Source organism: Geotrypetes seraphini, chromosome 8, assembly GCF_902459505.1.
Source record: "Geotrypetes seraphini chromosome 8, aGeoSer1.1, whole genome shotgun sequence".
Taxonomy (NCBI): Eukaryota; Metazoa; Chordata; class Amphibia; order Gymnophiona; family Dermophiidae; genus Geotrypetes; species Geotrypetes seraphini.
Genome location: NC_047091.1, coordinates 108,547,159 through 108,573,760, shown reverse-complemented (window position 1 = coordinate 108,573,760; position 26,602 = coordinate 108,547,159). Strand labels below are relative to the sequence as shown.

General features: G+C 42.9%; 2 protein-coding genes across 8 annotated transcripts in view; one reads left to right on the top strand and one right to left on the bottom strand.

The window, feature by feature from the left end:
* The window catches only part of SH3GL1 (SH3 domain containing GRB2 like 1, endophilin A2), a 118,392-nt gene extending 117,516 nt beyond the window's left edge, over nt 1–876 (bottom strand). The window contains exon 1 of one of the 2 annotated variants that reach the window (XM_033954413.1): nt 585–876. In XM_033954413.1, the coding sequence (XP_033810304.1) occupies nt 585–629 (45 nt within the window). In that variant the 5' untranslated portion in view covers nt 630–876. The remainder of the gene's footprint in view (nt 1–584) is intronic. The other variant, XM_033954414.1, reaches the window with a different exon arrangement.
* Nucleotides 877–1,589: 713 nt separating this feature from the next.
* CHAF1A (chromatin assembly factor 1 subunit A) overlaps nt 1,590–26,602 on the top strand; it is a 215,236-nt gene continuing 190,223 nt past the window's right edge. For 2 of the 6 annotated variants that reach the window (XM_033954408.1, XM_033954407.1), the window contains exons 1-2: nt 1,590–2,076; nt 18,198–18,248. In XM_033954408.1, the coding sequence (XP_033810299.1) occupies nt 1,899–2,076; nt 18,198–18,248 (229 nt within the window). In that variant the 5' untranslated portion in view covers nt 1,590–1,898. Of the gene's footprint in view, nt 2,077–2,179; nt 2,520–18,197; nt 18,249–26,602 lie in introns of those variants that run through there. The other 4 variants (XM_033954406.1, XM_033954410.1, XM_033954409.1 and 1 more) reach the window with 4 other exon arrangements.

Below are 26,602 nucleotides of genomic sequence, written 5' to 3'. Positions count from 1 at the left end.
ATAACTACTCCTTTAAACCTAACGCCATATCGTAATGTCTTCTAAACAATAACTTCAATAAACCCTTTAGCTGGGATCAACAAAGGGGGGAGGGGGAGTCTTCTGCAATAACGGGGCCTTTTTAGAGCTGCCACATCCACTTTGGATGACGTTAATAAATTTTAAAATCTTCTCCTCTAAACGTAGGATTTCATCTGTTAAGCGATTCCTAGTTATCTGCATATTACCGGAGCTCTTTTCCTCACATTATAACCCTTCTGTGACTTCTCCCAGGCTCATTCTTTCTCCAACCTACTTTATTTTTCTCTCTCGAATGTTTGTCCTTTCCTCCCCCTCATCTAGTACGTTTCCAGAGAGAATCGCTCTCATTCATTTATACAAAGCTTTATTTAGGTCTCCCTCCCCAAGTTATCCCCGATGTACCTCTCACAACTCCCGGACTCTATTATAAACTCCCGGACTGTCTCAACCCCGCCCAAGTTGCACCTGCGTTTGCTCCCGGGTTTTCCTTGGCTAGATTCTCCCACCCCACCCTCACCTCGTTTTTTCACCCGGTAGGTTTTATCCCGCCCCAGTTTTCTCACCTGGCTCGCTTTATAGAATTGTTTCTTCAGCCCCGCCACCGACATGTTGGATCAGTGATACACAGAGGCCAAAGCCGAACCTTCCCGGGATATAGAACGTGAGCAGCCCCGGGTGGGTGAGCACAACCTGAATAAACACTGACAGACGACACCGAGGGAGCGCTAATAAACCTGACGGTGACGACCGAAGAAAACCCAACCAACAGACATCTAGAAAAACGAACAAGCTCCCACCCCGCTCAGGATATTACATGGCAACCACACACTTCCGGCAGTCAGGCAGGAAGATAGGGGGAGGAATACCTCGACTAACTCCACCTTCAGAAACCGCGGAGGGAGGAGCGAGAGCTGGACAGTCACGTAGGATTCTGGCGCCTAGTCGCCTGCTGTTAGAGTATTAATGTGTAATACTGTACTGGGAAATAGAAATATAGAAATCAATACTTTATATAATCCATAGTCGACAAAATTAAAATGAAAGCAGGTAGAAGTGAAAAAAGATGTTTCACAGTTTTGTATTGCTCAGACTACGTGCCATTTTTGGTTTGCTGGTGCCATCTATCGAATAGTCAAGACAAAGTTTGAACCAACTACAAAGTAATGAAGTGGTCAAGATGAATAGGTTTAAAACGCATAAACATTAATTTTGATTCTACTTTTTTCCCTATATTTGCTATTTATTCTTTAGTATATATTTCCTTCAGTTCTTTGATTTAACTTGGAGAAAAACTAAAGTGGTAACTTGGCAGGAAAAATAGGAAACAAAAACATTAACCATTACTGTCTTCCAGCTGGGACAGCCCAAAATAAAAGATCGTGCCAATCACAGTGTACCAGGGCGGGATTATTCATATCGTTCCTAAAACAGACATCCCGCTTTGACCAATCATAGGAGCCCTATCCCAACGGAAGCCAATGGAGTGCAATATAACACTTCCGCAGAATACATGCTAATGTGATTCTCAATCCTTACAACCCCGGTTTTGGGTGGGCCCGTCACAGAGGAACCTTGCTATAGGAAGCAGTGCGGGGGGGGGGGTGTCTCCCTGTTTAGTCAGGGGGGTGTCTCCCTGTTTAGTCACGTGGTCGATTTTCCACCTACTGTGCTATCGGATGGTTGGTCTTGAGGAGGTTCCCGCCAAATACGAGTGATGTCGCTAGCTGCGCGCGCGCGCTGAGGAAAGAGAACGAGAGAACGCGCCCATGTTGGAGGGCTGACGGGCTGTGGAAGCGGCTCTAAGCAGAGCCTGACTGTAACCTGGCATCGGTGCGGGTTGTGTTAGCCCCGGGGAGGGACAGGAGCCCGAAGCCGGGATGCCGGGGCTGGAGCTGTCCTCAGGAGTTAGGGAGGTGCAGGATTCGACGCAGAAGAGCTCGGCAGGTAAAATTTTCCCACCTTCACGGAGATGGGGGATCGGAGCCTTCCGGTGTGGAGGTGTTGATGCGGTTGACCTTGGCAATAATGATTCTGGAGGTGCCATGCCGGTGACCGGTAACTTAATTATCTTTGCTTTTTTTTTCTTCTTCTGGGGAGTACAGGGAGGTGTCGGACCTGCGTTGGCTGTCTGTCAGTTTCTCTCTCTCCGGCTTGGTATTTTGTGGAAGCAGTGTACGGGTAGGAGGTTCTCTCTCTTTCTCTATTTGCCCACCTCGGAGGTCCTGGCTTAGCAGAGTTCTCTTGGACGCCATTTTCCGCTTTTCCTGGTTTGCCTACTTTGCTTTGGAATCGCTGTTAAATCTCCCGCTCCCGCCATCTGGCGACGTTTTCCTGCCCGAGTTCTTCACCTGGTTCCTGTCGCTGATGGTGACTTAAAAGAAACCCAGGCTGAGGGAGCTTCCCGATGTGCACCCTCTCCAAAACACGGATGTCCTTAAGAGATCCTCCACCACCACCGCTTTCATTTCCATGTTACTTTAAGACGCCTGGGGTAAGCAGTAAGTACACCTCCCCCCCTCCAGCTGCAATTGAGTTATACTTTCTCTGATTCTTTGACAACATTTTTTCTAGTTCATTATTTGTTTTTAGTTTTTTAATTAATTAGGTGACTTGTGCTCTTAGAAAGTTGTTCTGATAACAAAAGAGATCGCAGCCTATGGAGATTGCGCTCTTTCCAGGAATACCCCGGGGCTGCTTCTACCAGTGCTAAAAAAATTAAAAAAATAAAACTTCTCCTGGCTTGGAGCATGTACAAATATATCTACCCTGTACTGGAATGATTATCCATATTGAGCATTTTAGTTGCAGATCGGTACCAGAGATTGAGAAATTATTTGCCAAAGCATCTCTAAACATCAGGATTTCCACCACAACCATGGATTTTCTTTAGAACATTATTATTATGCTTTGAGGTGTATGCTTCACAGTACACACTCGGAAGAAATACAATTGTTTTATAGTGTTGCAGTCTAGTTAAGAAAGACAGAATGTTAACGATGGGTTGCTTGATGGGACAGGAATTATCACACTGTTATTACTTTGTCAGAGTAGATGAAAAAAGATGTTTTAAATCATTGGAACATGCATACTGTATTACATTACATTAGAGATTTCTATTCCACCATTACCTTGCGGTTCAAGGCGGATTACAAAAGATATAAAAATGGGGGTTACAAAAGATATAAAGAATGGGGATTACAATGGAAGAATAATTGTCATTTCTAGAGTTGTAAAGAGTAGATCATTTGTAGAGAGTTGTAAAGAGTCAATCAATTGTCATTTCTAGTGTTGTTAAGAGTAAGAGTTGTTAAGAGTTGGTATGGTTAGGACTGTTTCAGGAATTTCTTGAAGAGTATAGTTTTTATTTCTTTTCTGAAAATCTTGTAGTCTGGGGTGGTTAACAGTAGGTTGGAGATTTGGTATCCATTTTTTCCCATAGAGATAAATTGGGAATAAACCTTTAGTACATGTGGTCTCTTGATTTAAATCATAGTTTAAGTTGCTGAGAGAAAATCATGATCTTAAAATTATAAGTACTGTAATTTGGACAGCTGTACTTACTTTTCAGCAGGGCTTTTGACACTGTTCTGGCAGGTGCTTGTGATCTGAATTGGCCACTGTTGGAAAAAGGATACTGAGCTGGAAGATCCATTGGTCTGACCCGGTATGGCTATTCTTATGTTCTTATGACTTCCATATTAACTAAGCGTCCTTGGAATGCTTCTTTAACTGATCAGCTGGGTTAGAAACTGGTTGAGTGGGAGGTGATAAAAGGTTAGTGAAACTGCTACGCGCACTGTTATTGTGTTGGTCCGGATTATGCGCAATGGCAACGTGCTTCCCGATGATGCTAGGTCTGTATATGGGACTCCATTGTAAATGATGCAGTGTGGTATTGTAGTTGCTGATGCCTGTTTTTTTTATCAGTGTCCTCCCGCCTCCGGAATTGTCTTATAAAAATTGACAAAGAAGCACTTGCACAACTCAGGAGCAGATTTGCTTAAACAAGTATGTGCCTTGATAATATGCGGTTCCAAGGTCTTTGTAGCCAATCTACAACATACTATCAGTGCTCCACTATAGTACTGAGTGAAGTTATCTCAGGAAAACTATTGGGGGGGTGCCACAGGGACCAGTCTTTTGTATGTTTTTTTAATAACCCTTTGTAAGCAATATTACAGGACTATTGGGAAGAAGTTAGTGAAGTTGCTGTTTTCCATGGACAGAAGGATCCTTTAGCCACACAAATAATAATGTCATCACTAGAGAATGACATGGGGACAGATTTTTTCCCGGTCCCTACGGAAGCTCATTTTCCTGTCCCGATCACAGAAAGAGGAAGACAGGCAAAAATATCTGGAAAAGTAAAGAGAGGCTGGTCGTGTAGTCAGGAAAGCAAAGATGTAAAAATAGTTGACACGGTAAAAAGGGGAGACAAGATTTTTTTAGATATATTTGTGATAGGAAGAAGTGCAAAAGTGGCATTGTGAGACTCAAAGGTGAAGAGGAGGAATATGTAGAAGCTGATAAAGAAAAGACTGAATTGCTTAACAAATATTTCTTAAATGTGTTCACAGCTGAAACGCTGGGAACGGGACTGCAGATGACAAACATGAATAGGGATGGAGGAGTAATAGACCCTGATCGATTTTCAGAGGGTTGTGTTTGTGAGGAGCTAGCTAAAATAAAGGTAGACAGAGCGATGGGGCTGGATGGTGTACATCCAAGGGTGCTGACTGACCTTTTCAATGAGTCTCTAGAGTCTGGAGTGGTACCGGAGGACTGGAGAAGAGCGGATACACCTTGAACGGTGAAAACTTAACAAGAATTGTTGCAGAAAGATACTTGGGAGTACTCATCTGGGAAGATATGAAAGCTGCCAATCAGGTGGAGAAAGCTTCAGCAAAGGCTAGACAAATGCTGGGTTGCATCAGAAGGAGCTTTATCAGCCGAAAGCCTGAAGTCATACTGCCGTTATATAGATCCATGGTGAGACCGCACCTGGAGTACTGTGTCCAGTTTTGGAGGCCACATTATCAAAAGGATGTGAAGAAAATGGAGTCGATCCAGAGAATGGCAACTAGGATGGTCTCAGGACTTAAAGATCTCCCATATGAAGAACATCTGAGTAGACTGCGCTTATATTCTCTCGAGTGCAGAGATAGGGGGGACATGATAGAAACATTCAAATACATCACGGGCCGCATTAAAGTGGAGGAAGAAATCTTTTTTCTTAAGGGTCCCACGGCGACAAGATTTCATGGTGACACCAGGAAGTACTTCTTCACCGAAAGGGTGATTGATCGATGGAATGGTCTTCCACGCCAGGTGGTCGAGGCCAGTAGTGTGCTCGACTTCAAGAGACGATGGGACAAACGTGAGGTTGTTACAGAGTTTACAGAGTTATGCTTAAAAGATGGATTCTCAAGGGAGGGAGGGTTCTTGAGTGGGCAGACTTGTTGGGCTGCCGGCCCTTTTCTGCTGTCATACTCTATGTTCTCATACTCTATGTGGTCCCTCTCCACAAAAGTAGAAGTAAGGAAGAAGTAGAAAAGTACAGGCTGGTAAGTCTGACTTCTGTGGTAAAGCAAATTAATGGAAATGCTTTTAAAACAGAATGGTCAAGTTTCTGGAATCATGTAGATTACAGGTCTGGAGGCAACATGGATTCATTAGAGGTAGGTCTTATCAGGCAAATCTGATCAATTTCTTGACTGGGTGACCAGAGAATTGGATAGAGGATGTGCGCTAGATGTGGTGTATTTAGATTTTAGCAAAGTCTTTTACAGTGTTCCATGTAAACGTCTAATAAATAAACTGAGTGCCCTTGGGATGGGTCCCAAAGTGACGGGCTAGGTCAGCAACTGGTTGAGTGACTGGTTGAGCGACAGAGGGTAGTGATTAGTGGAGATTGCTCTTAGGAAAGGAATGTTACCAGTAGTGTGCCTCAAGGTTCTGTTCTTGGGCCTGTTCTTTTAACATTTTTATAAATGATATTGCTGAAGGGTTGTCGGGTAAGATTTGCCTCTTTGCAGTTGATACCAAACTCTGCAATAGAATAGACACACCCGATGGTGTGAATAACATTAAGAAAGATCTGTCGAAACAGGTTGAAAAGGTGACGGCGAAAGCTAGAAGGATGCTAGGGAGAGGTATGGCCAGTAGGAAAAAGGAGGTATTGATGCCTCTGTATAAGACTGATGAGACCTCATTTAGAATATTGTGTACAATGTTGGAGGCCACGCCTTCAAAAAGATATAAAAAGGATGGAGTTGGTTCAGAGGAAGGCTTCTAAAATGGTGTGTGGTCTTCATGCTAAGGCGTATAGGGACAAACTTAACGATCTCGATCTGTATACTTTGGAGGAAAGGCTGGAGAGGAGAAATATCAGAGTCATTTAAATAACTACATCAGGGCTGCCCAAGTCCGGTCCTCGAGATCTACTGGCAGGCCAAGTTTTTCAGGATATCCACAATGAACATGCATGAGAGAGATTTGCATACCAAGAAGAGCAGTGGCAGACAAATCTCTCTCATGCATATTCATTGTGGATATCCTGAAAACCTGGCTTGCCAGTAGATTTTGAGGACCTGAAAGGAAACCTCTGCAATGAGAGGGCATAGGATGAAGTTAAGAGGTGATAGGCTCCGGAGTAATCTGAGGAAATACTTTTTTTACGGAAAGGTGATAGATAGTGAAACAGTCTCCCAGAAGAAAGTGCTGGAAACTGAGACTGTGTCTGAATTCAAGAGGGCCTGGGATAGGCACGTGGGATCTCTCGGAGAGAGAAAGAGATAATGATTACTGTGCATGGGCAAACTAGATGAGCCATTTGGCTTTTATCTGCCATAATGTTTCTATGTTTTTTCTGTTCCTGCCCCAGTCCTGCAAGTTCTATCCTCATCTGCACAAGCCTCAAACACTTTAAAATCCTAAATGTCCGAGGCTTGTGCGGTTAAAGCAGAGCTTAAAGGAATGGGACAGGGACAGCGACAGAACTCGCTGGGACAGGGAATTTGAGTTCCTTGGGGACGAGGAAAAATTTGTCCCCATGTCATTCTCTAGTCATCACATGAAGGCATCTGTTCATGTGATGATTACCAAAGTTTAATAGTATCAAAGAATGTATTGCTACCACACCATAGGTCTCACACTCTGCAACCATTGCAACCAGTCCATTCTAAGCATTCTTCTGGGTATGGGCAGAGTAGGAATGTGTGGCTTTAGGATCATTCTGTCAATGGAGAACGCATGTTATAGTTTTTGTAATTTCACTTTCAGCATGGACAGTTTGGATTGGTGTAGCTATAGGGTCATTCCATATCAAGTGATCAGATTCTTGGAAAGTGCCCTGCATGACCATCACAGATTTTGATGAAACTTCATATGCAGAGTCCACCATGTCTCAAACGAACTTTGGTAAAGTTTTAGTTTCGCCTGTGGAATATTTGTGGAGATATAGCCATTTGTTTGACCCCATACCACAATGAAATACAGTACGACAATGACATTCTGACAACTTTGAGACACAATATCTCACGAGCTATGTTTCCAAAAAAACTGAAACTTAGCTACCCTGCACAACTTTTGGAGCTCTATTCAGTGCTACCAATAATAATTTTTGTCGAGCACTGAGTGAATGGCTGAATTACAGTAAACTTGGCCGAAAAAATTAGTGCTCCAAAAAAAGTCAAAGTTTGACATTACTTAGCTCCCACAATAATTGAGTAATAAATGCGAAATTTGGCGCATAATGTCTCAGTACAACGTTGTTTTCAAAAGTACAATTTCAACCTCCAAGCTCTTTCCATTAGTTTACAAATTAAGTGTAAAGTTGCTAATTTGTGTAAAAAGGCCAAAAATAGGGTATTTTCAGCCTGCTTTTACAGAAAAATATCTTTTAGAAACTCTTTCAAATCAGTCTCATTAGAAAGAGCATATTTCAAACCCCCTAGAAAAGTGGACTTCATTTTTCAACGCAGGTTAACAATAGCTGAAAAAGGGGGACAAAGTTGGGAGACGTTGCCACGGCAACAACCTCTATTTCAATATAGTTCTGTCATTTTTATTGTTACAGTTTTGTATTGACGTAGTATTACTACTACTCTATTGCGTTGGTCCATGGTGACATTGTCACTACCAGTTCAAGAGTTTGAACTGGCAACCCCATCGCCATAGGGGTCACGCCCGATAGCTGTGCAATACCAGCCACGGGTGGGCCACTTCGTCCAGGTTCCCAAGCCTCGCATTTGGTTTCTTTGTCAAGGTTCCAAAGCCTTTGTTGGTATCTTTCTGGTTCCAAAGCCAATGATTAGGGTGTCTTATCCTAGGTTCCCAAGCCTAAATTGGGTATCTTATATGGTTCCCAAGCTGAAGTGAAGTCCACTTCGTTGGTATCCATTTTAAACTGAATTAATAATAATGTGGATCTGAAAAAGAAAACAAGTTGTAATTTGTGATCTGCATGCAACAAAATTATCACCTCAATTTCTAGTTAGGAATAATCATTAATTAAGAACACTATAATTGTACCCAAAGCTTGAGTAAAAATAAACAGGGAAAAACAGTGTGAAAAGTGACATAATTGTAAGTTGAAACGTAGGCCGTTGCCATGGTGACATCTCCCAACTTTGTCCCCCTTTTTCGGGCATTGTTAACCTGCGTTTGAAAAATGAAGCCCACTTTTCTAGGGGGTTTGAAATATGCTCTTTCTAATGAGACTGATTTGAAAGAGTTTCTGAAAGGTATTTTTCTGTAAAAGCAGGCTGAAAATGCCCTATTTTTGGCCTTTTTACACAAATTAGCAACTTTACACTTAATTTGTAAACTAATGGAAAGAGCTTGGAGGTTGAAATTGTACTTTTGAAAACAACGTTGTACTGAGACATGCGCCAAATTTCGCATTTATTACTCAATTATTGTGGGAGCTAAGTAATGTAAAACTTTGACTTTTTTTGGAGCACTAATTTTTTCGACCAAGTTTACTGTAATTCAGCCATTCACTCAGTGCTCGACAAAAATTATTATTGGTAGCACTGAATAGAGCTCCAAAAGTTGTGCAGGGTAGCTAAGTTTCAGTTTTTTTGGAAACATAGCTCTTGAGATATTTGTCTCAAAGTTGTCAGAATGTCACTGTCGTATTGTATGTCATTGCAGTATGGGGTCAAACAAATGGCTATATCTCCACGAATATTCCACAGGCAAAACTAAAACTTTACCAAAGTTTGTTTGATACATGTGGGACTTTGTGCATAAAGTTTTATCAAAATCCGTGTTGGTCATGCAGGGAGACCTTGATCACTTGACATGGAATAACCCTATACAGATGGTGATGTACGAGCAGCCAGTAGCTTATGATTGTTGAAAATTGCCATGTTTCGCTCCATAAGATGCACCCTAGATTTAGAGAAGGAAAACAAGAAAAAAAGAACATTCTGAACCAAATTCTCCCTGCCAGGCTCTACACCCAACCCCACACTCCTTGCCAGGCTCTGCACGCTGTCCCCCATCTAGTGGTAGGCTAGGACAGGGCGGGCAGAGGCAGGGACAGGGCACAGGGCAGGTAGGCCTAGTGGCTGGCTGACTGGTAGGCAGGTAGGGACAAGGCACAGGACAGGCAGGCCTAGTGGCAGTTAGGCAGATTTGGTTTTGCGCCATGGCAGTCAGAGAAATACGTAGACAAAGGTTAAATTGAACCACCAAGAAGCTGGACTCTGCATACAATGCAACACCACAGAAACAGCAATGCATGTACCCTAAAGCAAAAAAATTAATAAATATAATTTTTTTTAACTTCTGTCTTCTCTGGTTTCTGCTTTCCTCATCTTCTTGTCACTTCCTTTCATCCATTGTCTACCCTCTTTCTTCCCCTTCTATATGACATCTTCTCTCCTATGCCTCTTCCAGAAACTGTATGCCTCCCCCTTCCATCTTTCCCTTTACCCCCATTGGTCTGGCAAAAAGGGCGAACAGAATGCTAGGAATGATTAAGAAGAGGATCACGAAAAGATCGGAGAAGGTTATCAGGCCGCTGTACCGGGCCATGGTGCGCCCTCACCTGAAGTACTGCATCCAGCACTGGTCACCATACATGAAGAAGGACACGGTACTACTCAAAAGGGTCCAGAGAAGAGCAACTAAAATGGTTAAGGGGCTGGAGGAGTTGCCATACAGTGAGAGATTGGAGAAACTAGGCTTCTTCTCCCTTGAAAAGAGGAGACTGAGAGGGGACATGATCGAAATATTCAAAATACTGAAGGGAATAGACTGAGCAGATAAAGACAGATTGTTCACCCTCTCCAAGGTAGGGAGAACGAGAGGGCACTCTCTAAAGTTGAAAGGGGATAGATTCCGTACAAACATAAGAAAGTTCTTCACCCAGACAGTGGTAGAAAACTGGAACACTCTTCCGGCAGGTCCTTCAAGGGGGAGGATTTGCCAGCTCACATGGGCCCCCTAGATCCATGGGGCCTGGGGCAGCTTCCCTCTTTTCTCCCCCATAACACCGGCCCTGCCCGGACCACAGGGTCAAGAAGGCCGCTGCTGCCGCGTCACTCTGGACACCCGCTCTCGGGTTCCGGGGCAGCCATCTTGGATCCAAGGCACACAGCGCTCTGCCATTGGCTGACGGAAGAGGCGACATGCAGAGCCAATCAGATGTGCCGACGCTTCAGAGTGAGCCAGTGAGGGTAAGGCTGGAGGCCAGGCAGGCTGGCGATGGGGAAGGCGGCTTCTTGTGACAGGTGTTCACGTGATGGAAGCGCTTTCCTGCAAGAGCTGCAGCATATCCTGGTTGGTGGCTGCAGTCTGAGCGAGCTTGTAAGGGTTGCAAAGAGTCTGCCCTGCCAGCGCTGGACCAGGAGTACAAAAAGGGGAGAGGGGAGTGTGGTATTCATTCCATAAGACGCACCCTTATTTCCACTCACTTTTTTTGGGGAAAAAAGTGCAAATTATGGAGCAAAAAATACGTACATTTGTCTTATATAACTTGGACATTATATTGTGTACTGCAACCCAAGTATTGAGGAGAAGACAAATTGGGCAAGATTAAAAAGAAAGGATCATTTTGTCAATTTTTAGTGAACAGATACTTGAAACAAACAGGCTATAAAGAGCTATTTTGTCCAAAATTGTTAAAATGTGACAACTAGTCTAGGCAGTAATATGTCTTATATTAAATCTTTGAAGTTGTGCAATTATATTAGCAACTGTTCTCGGGTTATGAGCTGTTGTTACCCAGCCGCCCAGAAGATGTTTGCATTGCTTTTTGCTACCAGAAATCAAATCCACTCTGATGGTTTAGAAAACAGAACATTTTTTTCCTCTTTCTATCAAAGGAAATATACTGTGATGGCATATTGGAGAATTGGGTTCTCTACAGTTATATTTATAGTGCTCTTTTACAGTCCAAGGTGTGAAGTGCATGCTGCTGATCGTTGGTAGATAGCAGTGGTAAGACACATTGGCTTATCAATCTGAAAATCAAAACAATCTTTGGAAGACATTTTGGATGAGTTCAAAGAATTGCTGTATTGTGTAAAAGCTGGGGATAAAGAATATATGGATCCTTTTACAAAGCTGCGCTTCCAAGCAGTACACGCTAAGTGCCAAGCCACCAGTTCTGTTCCTAAAGGTGGCTTAGCATTTAGCGTGTGCTGCTTGGCAATGCAGCTTTGTAAAAACTCGCCATAATATACTAATACGTAAAGTTCATTAATTCTATGGACTGAAACAATCTTTAGTAAGTTCAATTATGTTTTTAATGTCTATTTCATTTGTTATTTGCCTCCAGCTTCTAAAAAGAGAAAACAACGTCCTATTGGAATTTCAGCACTATCAGAAACTGGGCCCTGATTAGGTTGCTAGGTTGTTGGTTTTTGCAACTTTTTGCTTCTTGATCTTTAATTACTGATAACTGTTGTTTAGGCCTTTGAGATTTTTTCCTTGCATAATGAACGACTGTATTGCCTTTGGAAAAAAGTATCTACAGTGCTCAATGTTAGCGACAGCCAGAGACTGAGAATAGAACAGTCTTTAAGGTTCCATATATACTTGATTATAAACTGACCCGAATATAAACCGAAGTAACATTTTTCTCCCAAAAAAGGAGGAAAAAAATAGACTTGAATATAAACCTTGGGGGGGGGGAGGGGTTATATTCAAGTGCCCTGCCAGGCTCTGCACCATGTCCCCTGCCCTGCCAGGCTCTGCACCTTGTCCCACCTCTCTCCCTGATTTGCCAGGCTCTGTACCCAGTCCCCTCCCTCACTCCCTTGCCCTGCTAGTCTCTGTAACCTGCCCCCTCCTTCCCTGCTCTGCCAGGCTCTGCACCCTGTCTCCCCTCCCTTACTGCCCTGACAGGATCTGCACCCTGTCTTCCCTCCTTCTCGATGCCTCTGCAGGCCTTCACCGGACCTTCCCTCCCACCTCCTGTCCCGGCCAACTATAACAATTCTCACTTGCCTCCCGCCTATCCAATTGTAAAAAAATTGTTCCTTTTAAAATCCCTGGTGGTCCAGTGGTGAACCAGGGCAGGAGCAATCTTCCTATGCTCTTGCCCCATGCAGACACACTGTCTGAATGGCTGCCATGAGCATGGGGCAGGAGTATAGGAAGATTGCTCCTGCCCCGGTTCACCACTGGACCACCAGGGATTTTTAAAAGGTACCGTTTTTACAATCGGGAGGTGAGAATTGTTAAGAGTCAGCTGGGTCAGGAGGTGGGAGGGATCCCTACTGTCCCAGTCCACTACTGAACCACCAGGTCCTACAGCAGGCCCAGTGGAGGCCTGCAAGAGGTCTGGGAGTGGGGCAGGTGGGTGCTGATCTGAATATAAACTAAGAAAAATCTCCATTTATATTAGAGTATGTATAATATTTTATCTCAGGACAAGCAGGCAGGTATTCTCACATATGGGTGACGTCATCCGACAGAGCCCAAATGCGGACGCCTCACAAGCAGACTTGCTTGAAGAAACTCGAAGTTTTGAGTCTCCCACACCGCGCATGCGCATGCGCCCAGCGTAGGGCATGTCTCCTCATTTCTTAGTTTTCCACCGAGCTGAAATGTTCATCTTAGACTCTCTGCGTTAACTTTGTTTCTTTGCCTTCTCTAACCGCGGTTTTGTGTTTATTTTCTTCACTAATCGCTGTTTTTGTCTTTCTTTAGTTTATTTTCGGTTAAAAAAATAAAAAATTTATTCTTCCGTCTGTTTTTCGGGGCCGGCCTCTCGGCCGCAGCTCGACAACTTTGATCTTGCAGCAGCTGTTTTCACTTCTATGTCCCGGCCTGCTACAGGCTCAAGAAGTGTAGCAAGTGTCAGCGCACGATCTCTATTATGGACCCTCACCGTCACTGCCTCAAGTGCCTTGGGCCTAAGCATCATCCTAGATCGTGCCTGCCTTGCCAAACGCTTCAGCCTCGTGCTTTTAAGCGTCGTTGTATCCTGGTGGACAAGCTTTTCAACATGGATTCTTCTGAACCCTCGACTTTGAAAATGACCTCGACTTCGATTTCCAAGGTGGCCTCGACATCGTCCTCGAAGACGACATTGACTTGGGCCGATGGTCCTCCAGCTTCTACTGCTTCCACCTCGAGCCTCATCAGACCTTCGTCTTTTGCAGCGGCTCTTACCTCATCGACATCGGCTGTATCTTCCCCTGTTTCCTCAGGTCAGATAGCTCAGCAGACTGTTCCAGCGGTAGTGATTAAGGTGCCTAAGACTACCAAGTCGAAGCACAATTGCACTACCCCGAAGGAACCTCTAGCCAAGGCAAGTGGACCGATTTCAGACGCGGATCCATTTTTGTCGGCTTCTTTCCAGACCTTGTTGGAGAAGCACATCATTCAGTTCCTTACTAACATGGGACCGAAGCTTCTCCCTCTTATCCAGCCTGGGCATGTAGCAGACTCCCACGAGGTCGACTCGCTTTCCTTGCCTCAGTCTCATCCTCCACACTCTTTGCAGGGAGCAGAGTCTCTGCGAGTGTCTGGTCTGGCATCTCAGCACGTTCAGCAAGGAGCAGAATCTTTGCATGTGCCTCAAAAGGATTCCTCACACTCTATACAAGGAACAGAATCTTTGAGAGTGCATCGAGGTTCCTCTACATCTCTCCATTCTTCGACGAGGTCTCATCGCTCTTCGATCTGCTTCCAGGCACAGTTCTCATCATTGCTCGAGGCCTTCATCGAGCCATACTTCCAGACATAGCTCTTCCTCTAAGCCTCATTCTACTCCACCTACTCCTTGTTCGAGGTCTCCCATGCCGAACCTCGAGGATATTCCACATTCCATTGCCTCGTCCAAGTCACCATATTCATTGAATACCTTTTTACATGCTGAAGCTTCATCTTCGACACAGGCTGTCTCGACGTCCTCGAGTCCTTCTCGGGGCAAAGCCTTAGTGGATCAACTCTCATTCTCATCTTTTCTACGTCAGATGGCTGTGGACTTGGATCTTAAATTGGATACTGGTTCCAAATACTCCAAGGAGTATCTCGAAGTCATGCATCTTCCTCAACCTCCGGCTGAGTCACTTAAGCTTCCCCTTCATAAGCTTTTAAATCAGACTTTTGGTTGGTGCATGGAGACTCCTTTTTCCTTACCAGCTGTTCCAGGAAAATTGGATTCTCGTTATAAAACTGTACACCGCAAAGGGTTTGACAACTCTCAATTATCTCATCAATCCCTTCTTGTTGAGTCCTCTTTGAAGAGATCCCATCTTCCAAGGTCTATGCCACTGTATCCCCAGAAGAGAAGGGAAAACTATGGACAAATGTGGACGTCGCATTTATCAAAATGCCATGATGTCTTCTAAAGTACTCAATTATAATTTTCATTTTATTACTTATTTTGAGTTCCTTATTTCTCTACTTCCACAGTTCATGAGTTATTTGGATCCTCAAAAGCACTTTGAGTTTCAAGAAATTATTGCTTCTTTATCTCAGCTTCGTTTACATCTTCTCCAGTCATCTTATGATGCCTTCGAGTTGTCTGCTCGAGCAGCTGCTTTTTCTGTGGCTATGCGTCGTCTTGCCTGGCTTCGTACCATTGACATGGACCCTAACCTTCAGGACCGCCTAGCTAATATTCCTTGTGAAGGCAATGACCTCTTTGACAAATCTATCAAGCCAGTCACCAAGAAATTGTCTGACCATGAAAAGTCCTTTGCTTCCATTGTCAGACCTAAGCCAAAGTCAACTCCTGCTAAGCCCGCACGCCCTCCTCCTATTTATCAGTGGCGGTTTGCTCCGAGGCCGGCTCCTTATATTCGCCCTCCTCTTAAGAAGCAGCAGCCTCCAAAACAGCAGCATAAACCTCAACCTTCTGCTGCACCTAAGGCTACTCAGCCTTTTTGACTGCTTAGAACAGTTCTGCCTCTGCCTTCTTTTTCCCCTATAGGAGGTCATATCCATCTTTTTTACCACCGATGGACGACAATTACATCAGACCTCTGGGTACTTACCATCATCCAGGAAGGATACTCTCTTCATTTCAATCAAGTTCCTCCGGACCTTCCTCCAAGAGAGTATCCTTCCAGTCCATCCCAGACCGCCCTTCTTCTTCAGGAAGCTTGAACCGCAAGGTAATGGCGGAATAGAAATCGCTAATGTAATGTAATAGTTCTCTTTCAGAGAAGTATGGTCTAAGATCAAAAATTGTTCTCTTGCTGCATTGGAGTCCCAGATCCAAAAATTACTGCACATACTGGAAAAGCATGGTCTCTGTTCGAAAAAAACATGGCTTTGCAACATGTGATGCCAAAAACTGAAAGAGAACCTGCATGTTGCTTAATGACAACACAATAACGTCGCCAATGGGTCTGTCAGCTATGCTGAATGGCTGGATTAGTGATAGTTGGATAATTGAGACTGTACTATTCTTTTTAAATCATTATTCTGAAATTTTACTGTTTTGTTAAATAGTTATCTCGCTGCATCAAAGATACATTCAAAGTAGTGTACAAAGATAAAACAGCAATAAAGTTATATAATGGACAGACATAACTGGTAAAAACTATCACTTTTCCTCTAATTTAATTAATCACTCATGAAATAAAGCACAAGAATGGATGGAATATAGCTTTATTATGCTTCAAAAGTGAAAACAACTAAAATTATTTTCCTCCTATCTTATTTCATTCTAAAGGATAAATTAATGTTCTACATTTTAGAAGTTCTTTGCTGTTTCTTTCCATTAATTGGAGTGCCAGTCATTCAACGAAAAGGCTGAAAAGGATCTCAAGCAGTTAGTCCATTTTCTTGCTTTTAAAGATGATTCAGCTCTTAGGAACTGTGATAGCTAATTTGTTGTAATTCTTTAGAAAGCTTTTGTTATTCATCAGTTATACATGTATGTGATCCCCCCACCATATGTAAAGAGTCAGATTTGAGCATAGTGTTTTTGCTTTATTTAGGACCTAATTTTCTAATAATTTTTCTTTAGAATAGAGGAAAAGTCTTTAATAAATTGGAAATTTTTCTGAGGACAAGCCTACTAGTCTCACAGCTGGGTGATGTCATCTGACAGTGCCTGGCATGAAGCTTGCTAGCATAAATTCATGCAGAAAGTTCTTGTAGCACCATACTGCACATGACTGGGTTCCTTCCTGCTTGATGTATGACCACAGGTCCCTCAGTCTTCGTTTTTTCATGAAGCACAGAGGACATTTCTTGGGCTCTCTCACATTGGAATTTTTTCACATGCTTGTCTGTGCCTTCCTGAATGGGCTTTTTCAAATTTATTTTCCTTTTAAAGTATGTTTAGTTACTTTATGTATTTCCTTAGTTTCTTGTACCTTTTTAAAGTTTCTTTTTTTTTTTTTTTTTATACAGTGTTACGCTGGAGCCTCACCCTCAGCTTTAGTGCCCCCTTTTTGCTTTGAAAATTGAGAAGTTTAATTTGGCCTCTGTACATTTTTTGATATGACAGACCATCGGTAGTTTCAAGAGGTGTGCCTAGTGGGATCTCAATGTTGTTCTCACCCTGATGATGAAAGTTTCTTTTGTGCCACTTGATTCCTGTCACCTGAAGGTTTTGATCTGAAAAGTGGTATTTTTGGTGGTGGTTACTTCAACTTACAGAGTCAGTGAGCTTCAGGCTCTAGAAGCAGACACACCTTACACAAAATTTCATCACAACAGAGCAGTAGTTCTCTGTACTCGCCCAAAGTTTTTTCCCCAATGTCATGACAGAGTTCCATTTTAACCAGTCAATTGTTCTGCCAGCATTTTTCTCGAAGTCACACACTCATCTTGGTGAAAGCATACTGCATACTTTAGACTGCAATCAAGCCTTAGCCTTCTATCTAGAGTGGAATAAAGCCCAACTTTTTTTGTTTTCTTTTTGACCCAAATTGGTAGGGAGTAGCCATTGTGTGTTTGCCAATCTCCATTTGGCTAGTAGATTGCATCTCCTTTACTTGTACCCAGGCAGGGCTGACTCTTGGGCATCATGTCAGAGCCTGGACATTATGCCCACTTTAGGTCAACCTCCATAGAGGAGATAATGCAAAATTGTGATATGATCACTTGTGCAAAATTCCTGACATGACAGCTGGTTTGGTCAGATAGCCCTGTAGAATTTGTTTGGTGACTGGAATCCAACTCCTCCCCCTGACCCAGTTTTTATTCTGCTCCAGGCTGTACCTCCACATTAATATGTTTTTATTTCTCAGGTTACGGTAATTGCTGAACTGGCCTTGACATTTCAAGTTCCTATTGTCCTAGTCTTCTTGTTTTCAGTGAGCCTGGTAGCTAGTGTTCCTAGCTGTGAGAAAAACAGGCCAGAATGTCCTCAAAGAAAGCTAAGTTACTTACCTGTAGCAGGTGTTCTTCAAGGACAGCATGCCAGATATCCTCCCACTTCCCTTTGGAGTTGTATTTTATCAGCTATATTATAGGACTGAGAGACCTGTGCTTCTGCATCAGATGGGAAAGCACCCACGCATGTGCAGAACAGTGCTGCTAAAAGTTTCTGTATAAATTTATGCTAGTAAGACCTGTCTGGGCTCCAGCGGATGACATCACCCAGCTGTGAGAATATTCAACCTGCTGTCCTTGAAGAACACTGCTACAGATAAGTAATTTTCGCTTTATCTGTTTTTGTTCATCTTTCTTTTCTGAAGTTATTAATTTTTCAGGTCTTGAATGTTACCTGTTCACTTTTCTTTCCACAGTTATGCACTGCAAAGACAAATCAGCCATTCCTGGAAAGAGACTAGTCCAAGGTAATTATTTAAATAGGGCAAGATTGATAATGAACATAGAAGGGCTTGAAACCTGTCTTACTGTGTGTATATAAAAGTTTCTTAGGTCTGCAACAGATGTCTCTCAGCAAATGCCATAACAACAATGCTAATTTACCAAATATGATGTACTTAATCCTATTTTAAGATGATTTTATCTGACAGCTTCCACCTCTCCTTCTTGAGTTTCAGGATTTTCTCCAAGGACAAGTACAACTTAGTTTCTAAAATGTGGGTGATATTCCCAATAGATCCCCAGTCAAACATACTCGGTGTTCACATCTTTTGAAGAAGCCTTTTGGTAGGCTACTTCTCCACTCCAAATTGTGCTAAATTGGACCAATCAGGTTGCCATGTACTATGTGAACAAGCAGAGGGGTTCAGGTTCCTACCACTTGTGTTAGGAGGCAGTCAGGCTATTGCCCACAGAATGGTGATCAGAGCCATGGGGGGGGAGAGAGAGAGACAACAGTCTGGCAGACAGGCTGAGTAGGGTGATACAACTGCACAAGTGGTATCAATATGGGCATTGCTTGCAAGATCTTTGAGAGTGGGGCACCCCCTTGGTGGATCTCTTTATCTTGACAACAAAGTCCCTCAGTACTGCTCCAGACATAGGTCAGATGACAGGGCTAGCTTCAGACGCCTGCCTTCCTTTACTGAGCAGAGGGTTTTCTGTATGTGTATCCTCCTATTTCTCTGAAGCTCAATCAGTATAGGGGAACCATGATCCTGCTCATGCCTTACTGATTGAGATAGTGAAGAAAGACTAAAGAGGATAGGGCTCTTCAGCTTGGAATAGAGACGGCTGAAAGGAGATATGATTGAAGTCTACAAAATCCTGAGTGGCATAGAACAGGTACAAGTATATCGATTTTTTTTTACTGCATCAAGATTTATGAAGACTAGGGGACACACCATGAAGTTACAGAGTAATACTTTTAAAACCAATAGGAGGAAATATTTTTTTACTCGGAGAATAGTTAAGCTCTAGAATGTGTTGCCAGAGAATGTGGTAAGAGCGGTTAATATAGCTGGTTTTAAAAAAGGTTTGGACAAGTCCCTAGAGAAAAAGTCCATACTCTGCTGTTGAGACAGACATGGGAGAAGCTACTGCTTGCCCTGGATTGGTGGCATGGAATGCTGCTACTATTTAGATTTTTGCCAGGTACTTGCCAGATTGAGAACTGACTTCAGAATGAACTTATATCTGTCCAGTCTCCAGAGCATTTATTTCTCAGTCTCCAGCAGGTAGTGATCTTAGTAAGCTTGTGCAGTCTGAATTAGATGTTAGGCCTAGGAAGCTATATGTGTGTGTGTGTCTGTCTGTCTGTCTGTCATGTCTCTCTTAGAGAGATTCAAATATATATATTTTTTTCTATCTCGGGCTCCGTTGCTTCTGTTGTTAGGATCTGAGGCCCATGAGGGTCTCTTTGACCCCAGGGATGTTACACCTGGAAGACTAGGCTCCTTCATTCCCTTGCACCCTTTTGTTCCTCCTGAAGTTCAGGAGTGTGTGTGCAGGTCATAGTGTTGGAAACACCTGGTAGAAAAAAACTATATATTTAAATTTGTGAAAAAGGCACTTTGCACTGAAATCATTTCTCCCATCCCCTCCATTGATGTAGGGAGATTTTGCTGCAGCCTGGATTGGGTGTTCTTGTGTGTGCAGGGTAGTGAGATATTATGCTTGATTTGGGCAGTACAGCATGTGTGGACAAACTGTTGTAAAGCTTGTGGCTGTCAAAAGATTGAAAGCTCTCAGGTGTCCTGTAGAATGTATGGTAGAGAAAGGTGGTGAACATGGCTGCAACTTCAGTTGTAGTTGTGGCACAGAGCCAGGAAAGCCATGGAGATAAAGAGCCTTCAGGGGAAATGCATGCTCCAAATATGGTGGTGGTTCAGACTTTGGCTGGAGCTGCTGATATCTTGGATCCTGCCCTGATCCTGGAACAGTTTCTACAGCTGAAGGCAGTTTCTGTGTTCCTGGTTCTAAGGGTGGGGTTACCTGGGAGAGAGAGATGCCACTGGAGATCTGGGGTTTCCTCCTAACAGGGCAGGGGAAGGGGTTTCCCAGAATTCCCAAATATTTAAGGTTGATTGGAAGGAGGACTTCCTTAAGGTAGAATCCCTTCAAACACTAGTCCTCCAACTGGATGAAGATCTCAAGAATTGCACGAAGGTGCTAAGGAAGATCCCTGTATGGAAGATTTCTCAGTGGCTCCTTATTTTGAGGAAGAGCTTGAGGTGGCTGGCTTTCAGATCCCCTCCAGTAGTGGATCCACAAAGCATTTCCCTTGCATCAGAATATGTGGAAAGTTTCTGAAGATTTGGGAGCCATTGACAAAATTTTGCAAAGAGTGATTGCTGATTATGCCCTTTGGTCATACACGTCCAGGGTGGGTTGGAATGTATTTTTCAATTCTCAATTTGAGTGTAGTTCTTAGATATAATTATGGGGGGAGGGTGATAGATTGTAATTGTATTTAAGTGCTTTTATAGAATTATTTTATTTTGCACTTTTCTTTTTTTTTTTTTTTTTTTTAAATTAAAGCCTATGTGGGAGGTTATTCAGACTGAGTGGAATTTGCTTGATGCACTTTTTAAGGTTGCATGGTCTGTGGTGAAGCTATCCTATTCTGGAGCAGGGCAAGGATACCTCTAAGGCAGTGGTCTCCAACTTTTTTCATATAAAGGGCTGCAGTGTGAATTTGAGAAAGCTCTAAGGGCCACCAATAGATTACAAGCTTACACATACTATTAATTTTGTAAACTGCCTTGACCTGCTTGTTTAGACTGGGTATTAAATGTTAAAAGTTAGTACTATTATTGATTCTACAACAATTCAAGGGTATATTTTAAAAATTCACTTTATTTTAGATTGTCAGCAGTAGCAGATTCCATAAATGAGACACAAGTAACACACTTGAGAGATTGTATGTAATTCCTATAACAAGTGGGCAAGATTGAAATTAACACAGTTACAGGATATGAAGAGCATTTCAGCCAATTGTTTGAGGGCCGTAATGGAGGAATTTAGGGGCTGTGTATTGGAGACCACTGTTTTAAGGCCTCTGATGGATGTTATCATGTCTTCAGTAACTAAGAAGACTTCTGTCCCTTTTGATGGTCTTAAAGGCCTAAAAGATCTGCAGGATGTAGAACAGAAGCTCTGCTAAAGCAGAGTTTGTTTCCATCTTGGCAGTCCAGGCAGTGGTCTGTAGTGATCTAATGGCTAGGGCATGTTTCTGATATGCAGACAAGGTCTTGGATAAGACATGTAGTGATTTGTTTTTGGTGGATTGGGATGTCACCAAAATTGATATGGTGTCGTCCTTTTTAGCTGCGGGCTTTTGCTTAGTCGGTGGCCTTTGTGGTAGTAGCTTAGAAGACATGGTTACATAGTTGGGCAGTGGATATAGTGTTCCAAGTTAAGCAAGTTTTTTTTTAAGGGAACATTTTTGTTTGGAGAGGAACTTGATAAGTTGGCCAAAAGTCTTGGGGGAATAAAGTGCCTGGGCTGCCTGACGATAAAACAAAGACTGGAAGATGAGGGGTATCTGATAGAGGTAGGTTTAGGGATGTGTGTCAGTCACCCAGGTAGAGTAGATTGAAGTCAACATGGTAGGTTCTTTCAAAAGATTCATCACTTTTGTGGGGGCCTTGCTCAAGATGAGACCCTAACTTGGTCACAACTGGTACAACCTGAGGTTCCAAATGAAGGTATTTGGTCCATTCTTTGGTGGTCAGGGCAAGATTGTGAGCCTTCTATTGGAGGTGGGCCCAGATTACCTCAGACCTGTGAGTGGAGGAGTGGCTTAGTGCAGTGGCCTGAGAACCAGAGGAACTTAGTTTGATTCCCATTGCAGATCCTTGTGACTCTTGGCAAGTCACTTCATACTATTGCCCCAAGTACAAAATAAGTACAATCGCTTTTATTGTAACCATAGAATGGCAGTATATCAGATCCCATCCCCTTTCCCTTTACTAAGTCATCTGCGATGGGTGCACCCTGGAGTTTGCTCATCTTTTACTAGAAGCTTTTCTGGATTCTCCTTGCCATTGTTGTTGGAAGGCAGGGGTAGATGGGAATACAGAGATGGTTGGTATAGCTTCAAGCTATAGTTCTAGTTCTGTGAGAGGAGTGGGCTTTGGGAGATATTCCATTCACTTCATAGTTTCAAAGGAAGGAACATTTCAGCCTTTTCTGGATTTCAAGAGAATGAATTGAGCCCTGAAGGTTCCCAGTTTTTACATTTAAACTCTGCACTTCATCAGCTTAGCGGTCAGGAAAGGAGAATTTCTTACATCTCTCGACCTTACAGGAGCCTACCTTCATATTCCCATTTGCTTCAGTCATCAGTGATTCCTTAAATTCATGGTTTTAAGAGAGCAATATCAATTCTGTGTGCTTCCTTTCAGTCTAATGACAGCTCTGTGAATGTTTTCAAAAGTTATGGTAACTGTGGCAGCAGCACTTCAGTAGGAAGTGCATCCCTATCTGGCAAATTGGTTGGTAAGGGTGAAGTTTTGTCAAGAAAGCATTCAAGTCGCTGCTTATGTGGTGAAATACTTACAGTTTTTGTGCTGGGTAATCAACCTGGCCAAGAGCAATTTGTAGCCTTTCCAAGGGCTGGAATATCTGGGTGTTTGATTTGATACCTGGCAGGGCTGGGTCTTCCTACCAACAGTCAGGGTGCTAAAGATACAAAGTTAAATTTAAACTCTGTTGAGCTCAATGGCTTCCCAGGCTCACATTTACTTGCAGGTCTTGGGATACAAGGCAGTATTGATAGAAGTTGTTCAGCAGGCCAGGATTCTTATGAGCCCCTTCAGCAGGCTCTCATAATGTAATGGTTTTCTAAAGTGCAGGACTTGGAGGAAGGGTGTAGAGCAGCTTACGACAGTGGCTTCTCATGCCCAACTTGGAGAGGGGGAAGTGAGCTTGAAAACACTGGAGTAGATGATTGTAACAATGGATGTAAATCTCATTGTCTAGGACAGGTAGCCCAGGGCCAATGGTCAGCAGAGGAGACACTTTGGTTGATCTCCAGATTGGAGGGTCTAGGACAATTAATTGAAGCCATTTAAGAGTCGCCAGTTCAGCACAGCCTTTTCATCACCACCATTTCAGCGAGGCCCTTTCATTGCGGGACAATTCAGTGTAGCCCTTTCATCACTGAATAGTCCTGCGATGAAAGAGCCACGCTGAAACAACGACTCTTAAATGGTGAGATGAAAGGGCCACACTAAACTGGCAGCTCTTAAATGGGCGAGATGAATCATCCCATTCTGGGGTCAGAAAGCCTATGACCTCATTGTACTCATAAGGGGCCAACTCATAATGAAATTAATGGCATTGGGGTTGAATGCTAAGTTTCCAGATTCTTCGCTTATTTTGAAGGCATCAATGTCCTTATCCAGGCTCTGGCCGAAGAATAGTTTGCTCTACTTATTTCCTCCCTGGCCTATGTTGGGCTGAGTCATTTGCAAACAATAAACAATGAAGATGTCTAAAGAAAACAGGTGAGCTGATATGTTTCATGACTGCTTTATTCACTCAATGACTCGACATGTTTAGACCTGACTGGTCTGCATCAGGAGTCTTATGCTTAGCAGAAACATCAATGAGATTTATCAAATCAATAACTTGGCCCACTTTATATAATAAGTGTATGTGAGCTTAAAACACACTCCGTTGCAAAAACACAAGCTGGCATTCTTAGCGGTCGTGAAAACTTTTGAAAAAGTCGAGTCATTGAGTGAATAAAGCAGAGTCGTGAAACATATCAGCTCATCTGTTTCCTTTGGACATCTCCACTGTTTGTTTGCGGTTGAGTTGTGAAAGTGACTCTCCTGTTCTGTATGGGCTGAGTCATTCAACAGATCAAGAATTATGGATGCGTTCTATTAGTAGCTTTAGACTGGCTGAGGAGGCCTTGGTACAACTACCTGATATGGTTAGCAGGATCTAATGGTTCAGTTTTCAGTCCATATGTTGAATTGGGTTTCTGTTTTATTTTATTGTTTGACTCTTGAGAGGACACAGCTGCAGAAGAGAGGTTATTTGGGCAAGGTAATTTCAGCCATGTTAAAGTCATGGAAACTTTATTTCCTTGGTATATGTGACATATTTTTTGAAAGATGGTGTCAGGATCACAATTTCTTGCCTTGAAATCTTACATGGCAGAGATCTTGGAGCTTTTAGAAAATGGTTTGGACATGGGTCTGGCATTGGCAGCATTTGCATATTTTAGAGGCTTCTGGTGCATGGCAAGGCATTAGCTTCACATCTGGTTGTACTTTAATTTCCAGAGCAGTGAGGCTCATCAGGCCTTCTTAGTGCCTGGTTGTCCCTTTTTGGGATTTGAACCTCGCCCAGAGGGCCTTGATGAGGTCTCCTTAAGAGTTGTTGAAGAGTACTCTAAAGGATTTTACTTTGGAGACTGTTTCTAGTGGCTATTTCGTCAGCCAGGCAGATTTCAAGTTACAGGTGTTATCACACAGAAAACTCCGTTTTGTATTTTCTAGCGAGGTGGTCATTCCCAGGCTAATACTTTTCTTCTACCTAAACTGGCTTTAACCTTTCATGTCAAGAAGAGCATTACATTTCAAGTGTTGGGCAGTGTCAGTGGTGCTGAAGAGCAGGGTTGGATGTCAGGAGGGCTTTACTGGAATATGTATATAGAATGGAGGCATTTTGCCCTTTGGACCACTTGTTCATCCTCGATGGTGGTCGGAAGCGGTATCAGACCACACCCAAGGCAATAATTGCTAAGAGGGTAAGGGAAGCTATTTCAGTGGAGTATACTCTTAAGGGATGAATGGTTCTGGAGGCCCTGAATGCTTATTCCATCAGGGGGTGGAAGCTTATCTGGCTCCCCTGCAGGAGATTTGTAAAGCAGCAGTATGGTTCTTTCTAAATTCATTTACCATGTGGATGTTCAGGCTAGGCAGGATGTAGATTTTGATGTGTGGATTTTGTTTGATGGGGCTTGTACTTGTCACTCATGAGGTTTACTGTTTTGCTACTTCCCATCATTGATATTTGAACTTGTCTGGAGAGATTCTATGGAAGGATAAGTTAGACTTACCTGCTAATTTGCTTTCCTTTAGTTCCTCCAAAACTCCTCCAGAACCTGCAGTGATCTACAATAGTTTGGAATGGAGTAGGCTAGCTAGTTAGTTCTCACCTGTCAGCTTTCACTTTTTTTCTTTTTGTACAACGGCAAAAAGAAAAAAGGATACACTTGTTTGTGATATGCAGTGTTTTCTTCAGCTCAAGCAAAGTGGTGAGAAAAAGTGAGAAGGGGATGGAAGTTTGTAGAGTCCACATTCTTTGCTTTGTAAGGGAAATAAGGACTCTGAGAATTCCACAGGACAGTTTTAGGTTCACACGAGGCAGTTCTCAGTCTCCATCTTCTTGTAGGAATGCATAGCATAACCCAATAGTCTGGACTGGTCTAGAAGGACTAAAGGAAAGCAAATTAGCAGGTAAGGCCTAATTTATCCTTTATTTGAGAAATCTTTTATTAAATCACATGGGAAACATCTCAAGCATTTTTATTGGCTGTGTATGTATAATATAATATATATTTATAATATCCTTTTTTGTTGTTGTAAATGATGGCAGATCTGTATGGTCCATCCAGTCTGCCCGGCAAGAAGGCCAGAGTCACGCAAACAACTTTATGTGGATGCTGTTTTCATAATTAAAAACAGGCAGTCCCTGGATTACAAACCTCTGACTTAAGTCAGATTTATACTTAAGAGCGGGGGTCCTGCTTCTCTCTTCAGTGTTCTATCATTAATCCCAGGCTCAAATACCTAATTTTAACCAGACCTTATATATATTTCACAATCTCCCCTATCCTCTTTTTAGGCTTAGCCATATTTTTAAAACATTCTTCATTGCCTTCCTGATGTTGTTTTTTCCTTAAATGTACTTTCACTTTCCTTAAAGATTGTAGTTCATCCCTCTTCCCTTTTGTATCGCTAATTACTTGTGTACATACATTGTATGTTTATGTTTACAAATTGTTTTATTTTGTCTCCCAATTTTAAACTGTCATACGCATTGAAGTATTTGATATTGCGTGTACAACAAACTTTTGATAAACTCGAAACTTCCAACGCATCCCATCCCCCCTCCATTCTGTGTCCCAAGTTTGTGGGTGTTTACTTTCTGACTGGCTCACTCCTTCCAGCCACACTGTTTCTCTTCACAAAACCGTAGGCAGCGGCTCCTACACGTGGCCTGCAGCTCACCTGGAAGCCGTCCCTCTGACATCGGAGGGAGTTCCTCCAATGTCAGAGGGAAGGCTTCCAGTTCAGCC